Genomic DNA, 8340 nt, shown 5'->3' on the forward strand with positions numbered 1-8340 from the left:
AAAAAATTTAAAAATTTGTGTCACAAAGGAAACCATCAAGAAAGTGAAAAGACAACCCACAGAATGGGAGAAAATACTTGCAAATTGTATCTCTGATAAGGGACTTGTATCCAGACTATATAAGAAACCCTTACAACTCAATAATAAAAAGACAAACCAATTTAAAAATGGGCCAAGATCTGAATAGACATTTCTCCAAAGAAGATCTACAAATGACCAATAAGCACATGAAAAGATGCTCAACATCATTAATCATTAGCAAAATGAAATAAAAACCACAGTGAGATACCATTTCACCCCCTCCCCAAATGGCTAAAATAAAAGATAATAACCAGTGTTGGTGAGGATGTGGAGAAATTGGATCTTCATACATGCTGGTGGGAACGTAAAATGGTGCAGCTACTTTGGAAAAAAAGTTTGGCAATTTCTCAGATAGTTAAGTATAGAGTTGCCTCATGACTCAGCAATTACGCTTCTAAATATAAACCCAAGAGAATTTCTTTCTTTATTTAAAGATTTTATGTATTTATTTGAGAGAGAGAGAGCCAAGCAGGGGAAGTGGCAGGAAGAGGGAGAGGGAGAAGCAGACTCTCCCGCTGAGCAGGGAGCCCAACGGGGGACTCAATCCCAGCACCCTAGGATCATGACATGAGCCAAAGGCGGACGCTCAACTGACTGAGCCACCCAGGTGCCTCTACCCAAGAGAATTTAAAGCACATGTCCACACAAGTATTTTACAGGAAGATTCCCTGGAACATTAATAATGGTGGTCAAAAAGCAGAAACAACTGTAATATCCATCAAACAATAAATGGACAAACAAAATATGGCATATCCATACAATGGAATATTTTCAGCCATAAAAAAGGGTCAAATGTTGTTCTATGCTACACCATGGATGAACTTTGAGAACACAAGGATGAGTGAAAGAAACCACCAAGACCCCATATTGTTGTATGATTCTATTTATACGAAATGTCTAGAATAGGCAAATCCATAGAGACAGAAAATGGATTAGTAGTTGGTCGCCTAGGTCTGGGGTGAGGGGGAACAGGAAACTGTGATAGGGACTGGGGAATTTCTTTGTGGGGGTAGTGAAAATACTGGAATTTGATAGTGGTGATGGGTGCATGACTTTGTGAATATACTAAAAACCACTGAATTATACATGCGAAAATGGTGATCTTTATGGTATGCGAATTATATTTCAATAAAGCCATTATTTTAAAAAATCTTATTTGTTGGGTTAAGTTTCCTAGGAATTTCTAATTTCCTAGGAAATTCTCCACACACACACCCCGCCCAACCACACTTCCCTGGGCCAGTATGCTTGAGTGGAGGGAGGAGATCCCTTTGCCTGGGAAAGTAAAGCTGTGATGTGGGAGGTGGGTAGCAATGGTTGGAAGGAAGCCATAGAAAACTCAGAAATGAGTAATAATGATCATACCATGGTTGGGGGAGAACTTTACAGTTTTCAAGGCTTTTCTTAGCTTTCCAAAAATTTCCTTGGTCATCAGTTAATTTACTCCTCACAGCAACACTCATTAGACAGATGGGGAAACTGAGCCTCCTAGAAGGTCACTGTCTTGCCCAGGGTCACATAGTCAGTGTCAGAGCCTTCACTCTTTCCCTCCCCAGGTGGGGCGAGAGCTCAGGGATACCTCTACCTGGGGCAGGGCCCCGGAGACGTACCAAAAGCACAGAGGACCAGAACACCTGTCTTTTCCACGAGCTTCTGGAAGAACAGCTTGCATCTGGAAGAGAAGGAAGCAGCGGTCAAGGTGAAGAGAGGCTTTGCACAGGCTAGCAAATCCTGGCCTGGCCCTTGCCCTTTTCCCACCGGGAAGGTAAGGACCCACCCTGGGCAGTGAGACACCCCCTCCAAGATGCTGACTGAGTCCTGGGGCTGCACAGCATCACAGGGGGAAGAAAGCTCTTACTCCCGTATCTGGGGCCGTCAGAGATCCACTCACAGTGGTCACCCACATCCTCTTCACACCCTTTCTCCATCTACAAACTGTCTGTTCCCTCACTTCTGTCCTGGTGAGCACATCCTTCAGAGTTCAACACAGACGAACGTCCCCTCCTCCTACGACCTCCAGAGTCAAAACCGGCCTCCTCCCCTTACCACTGGTTTTGGTGTCTGCCTGCCTTCCCCTGACTGGGAGCTCAGGAGTGGTGAGGGTCAAGGCTGGGCCCAGAGTAGGCATTGAGATGTTTAGAATGCAAACTCTAAGTGAATGAATGAGGTGGAAAGCTCTACAGGAATTCGGAGGAGTTTGCATGGACCAGAAGGGTGAAGTGAAAGGATGGGACAGGCATTCCAGGCAGGAAAAACAGCATGTGCCAAGGTACTGAGGCAGAAATAGGAATAGCAGGCCCAGGGGGTGAGAACCCTAGCCTTGCCAGCCCGATGGATCCACAGCAGGACACATAATGAGGCAGCTCAGAAAGGAAGCATGGGACAGGATTCCAGAAGGCTGCAGGTGAAGGAGGAAGCCACAGTGGGTTCTGCGGCGAGAGGTATGATAAAAGCCAGGTTTGGGATGGCTTCTTTGGTCTGGTGATCATGAGGAGGTTCAAACCAGTGAGGGGGCTGCCATGGTAACCAGCTGCATGTTCCCTGCCCCCAACGGCCTCCCCTCGCCTGCCCCTGCTCACCTGCAGGTACTGAACAGAATCTGGTGAACCTGAGTCCTTAGGAAGCAGGCCAGGCAGGTGATCCAGGCTGCAGGGGAGGCAGGAGGGCGGTGAGCAGCTGCACCCTTGTTCTTACCCTACAAAGCCTTGCAGGGGGCAAGGCCCTCTTGCTGGGAGACCCTCTCAATTTTCTAATCGAGCCCAGGGTAACCCTGCTCTGCTTACGGGTGAGCGCCAGCTCAGAGGGAGGACGGGTCCTAGAGGTGAGCATGGCTTGCGACCGGCAGTTAATAGCTACCTAACAGTGACTCGGGAGCACAAAAAGTCTGGGATGTGCCTCTGCCCATTCCCAGACACTGGGAGTTTCTCAAGGGCAGGGTCCTTGTCTGGTTTATCCCTGGCGGCCTGGTGTTACCCAGCAGGGAGCTAGATAAAAAGTTGGGATTCAGGAATAGATAAGTAGGTGGGAGGATACATGAATGGACAGAAGAATGATGAGACCACGGCTTGGAAGGTGGCTAAATAGGAAGACAGATGAGAGGATGGGCAGATGGAAGGCTAGCTAGAAGGATGGATGGGTGGATGACTGGGTGGATGTGAATATTAGCAGATAAAGGAACGGGGGACCTGATGGTTGACTCGGTGAATGGTTGACTGGCTGGCTGAAATAACGGGGCCCACGGATATGACAACAGATGGCTATGCGGACAGATGATCCGAGAAATGACTGAGTGATGAGTAAGTGGAGGGGCAGGTGGATGAACAGAGAAGTAGAAGACGGATCTTTAGAGTGTGGTCAGACCACGTTCCCGAAGTGAGGGCGCATGGCGTCAGACTGTTCCCGGGACTTCACCAGCGGCCTCCTGGCCCAGGGGCTGGGCTGGGTGTCGAGTAGGGGAGGGCCCGACAGTTAGCTCCTCCTCCAAACAGTGTGTCTCTCTCCTACTCCCTCTCTCCAGCCACCAAAGAGATCCTGGCTGGAATGACACTCCTGACACCCCCAGACTTCCCTCCCTCCCCTGCAGCCTGGCAGAGGCCTTACCCCCCCTGGTCAGCCTGGCCTGCGGCTGGGCCCTCTTCCCAGGCCCAGGCCGATAGCCAGGGCGGTTCTTCAGTACATACGTACACACACACGCCAGCAGGCACTGGGTCAGGCCCAGGGCTGGGGCGCTGATGCGGATAGGCAGCACGAAGGCATCACCTGCAGAGAGCGTGGGGCTGTCGTGTCAGTGCTAGCCTCGGGGACATGGTGCCTTGCAGACTCCAGGGGAGCACCCTGAGCTGGGGGTGGCCATCCCTGCTTCCCACCCCACCCCCCGCTGGGTGACCCCGGGGTGCCCATCTGGGCATCTCTGAGCCTCGGCCCCTTACTGTTCACGAAGACCCCGGGGCTCCCCCTCCCCGCCCTGCTCACTCGCGTTTGGCAAAGTGTCCTCTGTTATCCTGCAGGTGTTCCGGCTTCTTGCGGCGGGCCTGGGGATAACAAGACTCAGAATCGCATTTTAGAATTTTTAAGAAACGCGGTTGTCCCCGTGTTCCAGATTGAGAGACTGAGGTGCAGAGAAGTTTGCCCGAGACCGCCAGCCTGTGAATCAGGGACACACCCAGGGCTGACTGACCCCAAAGCCAAGTCTCTTTTGAGGAAAGGACTCCGTCTGCTCTGGTAGTCACCGGTGGTTATCCGCCAAAAGCCAATCCCTCCCCTCGCTGGCAGGAGACTGGTTTTGGTCCCTTGTCCCCTCCTACCCCGCCCGTGTGCTTTTGGATAATCCTGATTGCTCCAAGCCCGCTCTAGGACTCCCAGTGCCTTTGCTGTGGTCGGCTCGGTGGGGGCCGCTCCGCAGGGGTGAGGGGTGGGGGTGGGGGTGGGCTGGGTATTGGGGTCTGGCACTTGCGGAAAAGGCTTTCTTGTCGCTAAAATGAGACCCACGGGAAACAAGGCCCACTCTCCTTGCACCTAGACAGCCAAGCTTCTCCGGGCCCCTGGAACTGTGGTAGCCAGCTCTGACAGCGGGGAGGCCAACAGGAAGAGCAAAAAGATGGCGGGGACCTGGGTCTCAGGGGACATTGCAGACACGCAGCATTGACGTGCTCTGGAGCCATCCACCTCTTGGGACCTCTTGGTGCGTGAGATAACAAATTTTTATTTATTTCTTAAGACAATGGTCTCCAAACATTTATTATTATACCCTCCCCCAATGTATTTATGTTTATTCCTTAAGAAATTCTATATATAACACCACATATATATTATTTACTCTTTCAAATGTGCAGATTTATTTATACATTCTTGAGTAATAGAAATTAAAAGAGGGTGAGCTAAAAATATATACGCTGGAGTTCTAATAAGTTCTCCCCTTCACCCCAGGGGATTGTTTTGGATACCCTCTTGGGATATACACCCCGTTTTGGGGGCCCAGCGGTAGGCAGGTAGATGGCAGAGGCGCGCGTTTCCCCACTTACCGCCGTCTCCCTCGCTAGCCTGGGACCTCCATGGGGGCAGGGAGCACACCCGCTGGGTGCAGCCTGTGTCCCCAGCACCCTGCCCAGTGCCCGCACACACTAGGTGCTCAATAAGCACGTGTTGGGGATGACTGCCCCTCCACCGGAAATCCACCGTCAGACCTCCCCGACCTCAGCTGCTGCCTCCATGAAGGCCGTGGGTCATGCCCGCTCACCTCCGGGGGAGAGGGCAGAGGGCCAGCGTTTTGTAAACTGCAAAGAACCGGCAGAGGGAAGGGCTGCCATCCTCACCTCCTGGGCCTGACATCCTCGGGCGGGTCACACGGGTCCCCGGGGCTCCTTGAGGACCGTGGCATCGATTTTCTTCTCTAGGAAATCCGGTGGGGGGCGGTGGTGCGGGGGGTCTCTGGGAGTCAGCGAGGGGGAAGCGGCTGCCGCCGCAGCCACTTCCTAGCGTTCCCTGGAAGGTGCCACGCAGGATCTCGCCGGGTCAAGCAGAGCTGTGGGCACTGTGACCTCATAGAGCAGAGGGCGGGGTCTCTGCCCAGTCTCCAGCTCGGCCCTGGAACTCCCCCTTGGATGGACCCATTGTGACCCACTTTCCACTTTCCAGAGGAGGAAATTGAGGCCCCAGGACAGGAAGGGCCATGCCAGGATCTCAGGGGCTGTGCAGCAGCCAGAGCAGAGGCTCCAAGGTCCAGGCCAGGCTTTTTCGTGCCCCCAGCTCCTTCCCTGCTCCAAGGTTCCCAGACTTGCCACCTGCCTCAGCACCTGCTTAGGCTGTACGTGAAGGCATCTTACATGTGGGTCTCGCATAACACAAAATGATGTATATGCTGTTGTTTTAATAAAGTTCTACATTTGCTGGAGACAAATAAAAGCATAACAGAGTGGAAATGTCTGGCTACGTTTTTTTCCTGTCAGCCCTGCCGATGGAGAGTTTATTCAGATTATGAAGCTAAAAGGAACTCCTTTTGTCCCTGGGTGGCAGTTTCTCAAATTGTAGGCTAAGTTCCAGTGGTAAGCTGAAGAATCGCCCCTCGGGAAGGCCTGCATACTAACACCTGAACGTGGGGCTGTGTTAGGTTACAGAACAAAGGTGATTTGGAGCTTGCAGATGGGATTAAGCTCGCTAACCAGCTGACCTTGAGATAGAAGAATATCCTAGCTTATCCAGGCAGGCCCGGTGTCATAAGGGTCTGGTAAATGGAAGAGGGAGGCAGCATGAGGAACCCTCAGCCCAACATGCTGGTTTGAAGGGGACGAGGCCTTAAGGCAGGCAGTGAAAGCAGCCTCTGGAAGCTGGAAAAGGCAGGGAAACGAATCCTCCCCTAGAGTTTCTAGAAAGGAACAAAGTCCTGCTGATACCTTGATTTCAGCCAAGCAACATCCATGTTGGACTTCTGACTTCCAGAAATAGAATGAGTTTGTGTTTTAAGTCATTATGTTTGTAGCAATCTGTTATAGTAGCAAGAGGAAACTCATACAGTACCCCTGAGAACATTCGGTGAAGGGGAAGCCCTGAAATGCTGCCACTAGGATTGGTACAAGGGTCTTTCAGTTGTTCATTCATTCATTCAACGGATATTTACTGAGCCCCTGGTATGTTCCAGGCACCAGCTCCAGAGGTGAACGGAACCAGCTCCTGTCCCGGGAGAGGAGGGCAAAGTGGCTGGGGGAGCGCCTTGCCCGTAGCAGGTGCTCACTCAACCATGCTGGCCGCTGCTGTAGGGAGGAGGGGCTGGTGAGGATCTCCCTCCGGTGTGTCCACTGGCTGTCAGTCAATATGGCCTGCGCTGGGTATGTTGAGGAAGAGGAAGTGTTCATGCCAAGAGCAAACACTGAGAGTGGCTTTGGTCAATATTTGTGCCCCTTTCCACCGAGTCTGCTGTTTGCCCCGGTGACAGTGAGGGCCAGGGGGCCAGGAGTAGGATGTGAGAGAGTACCTGGCATATGAACGGGGCAGGGGGGCTCTGTGCTTTCAGGGGAGGGCTTGCTGGGGTCTGTGGTCCCGGGCAATGCTGTGGGCCCTAGTGGGGATCCAACAGAGGGTGGGCGTGGGCTCTGGGCCTGGTATTGGGGCTGGTGTGGAGTCGGTGGGAGCCATGAAGGGCTCTGGAGTGGGGAAAGGCTCCAAGTCCCTTTGTGCCTATACTCCAGCTGAGCCATGCAGAGGGGCAGACAGTAAATGCACAAACACATATAAATTCCGCCCCCACTCATGCCAAGAAACAGTCAACTATTCACCCATAGCGTCCACACACGCACCTAAACCACACCCCCACAGACACGCTCTGTGTACCAAGCCCACATATGCATACTGTACACAAAACTCCCATGCCTGCACTCATGTAGGTTCGTGTACACGGGCAGGTAACATAAACTGAGATGCCAACATGCCCGCTTCATGTACACACTCACGCACACACATTTTCCTCTGATCCCAGTCATTAGTAGCTAATGCACATGTGTGTGATGAGTGCACACACGCAACCACATACAGAGAAACACACACACCCCCTCCACACACATATACAAGCTGCTTCTTGTGCACACACAGCTCCTCGGGCGCAGAGAGCCAAGGCGGAGGCTGGAGTTGGTAATGCAGAAAGAGACGATGGGCTGCATCCACTGTGAGTGAAATAGGCATTTGGAGGGAGCCTGCGGTATGAAGTAGCAGGGCGGGGTCATCCACATGCCCTCTCGTCTGTTGCCCTTTGAGTCAGGGTTCGGTGTGTGATCAGGAGCAGGGCTCAGTCAGTGACTGGGGCTAGGGCTCAGGTAACCTCCTGCTCCTCTTAAAAGGGGTCATGTTTCTGAGAGAGCTGAGAGGTGCCAGGCCCCAGAGGTTAGCGAGTCAGCCCCCCTGACTTGGGGCATCCACGTCCTCCTGGGCCTGGCCAGGCCTGGCTGGGGTGATGAGGGGGTCCCCCTCAGAGCAGTCCTCTTTCCCGAGATCTCCTGGCCTAGGAGGCCCCAGAGTGGCCCATCCCCAGGGCCTTGTAGCCGTTGGCAGCAGCCTGGTTACGTGGCAGCCCCACCACACACATAGGATGAAACATTTTGGCAAAGGCCATGTTTGCAGGGAAAATACTCGCAACCACAAGCAAACCTGCCCTTCCCTGGGTCCCTTCACAGCCGGCCCTGCACCCACCGGGAGCCTCATAAAGCAGCTTCCGCACCTGCAAGGGGCTCAGGAGACCTTGGCTGGGGCTGAGAATCCACCTGTCCCCGGAAA

General features: G+C 52.9%; 1 protein-coding gene across 1 annotated transcript in view; it reads right to left on the bottom strand.

Annotated features, from left to right (window-relative positions):
* The window catches only part of SUN5 (Sad1 and UNC84 domain containing 5), a 17711-nt gene extending 12302 nt beyond the window's left edge, over positions 1-5409 (bottom strand). The window contains 4 exon segments of the mRNA XM_081832280.1: positions 1692-1753; positions 2661-2727; positions 3766-3840; positions 5394-5409. Coding sequence (XP_081688406.1) covers positions 1692-1753; positions 2661-2727; positions 3766-3840; positions 5394-5409 — 220 coding nt within the window.
* Between the last annotated feature and the right edge of the window lie 2931 nt (positions 5410-8340).

This window comes from Leptonychotes weddellii, chromosome 10 (genome assembly GCF_054177405.1).
Source record: "Leptonychotes weddellii isolate Sample4059 chromosome 10, ASM5417740v2, whole genome shotgun sequence".
Classification (NCBI taxonomy): Eukaryota; Metazoa; Chordata; class Mammalia; order Carnivora; family Phocidae; genus Leptonychotes; species Leptonychotes weddellii.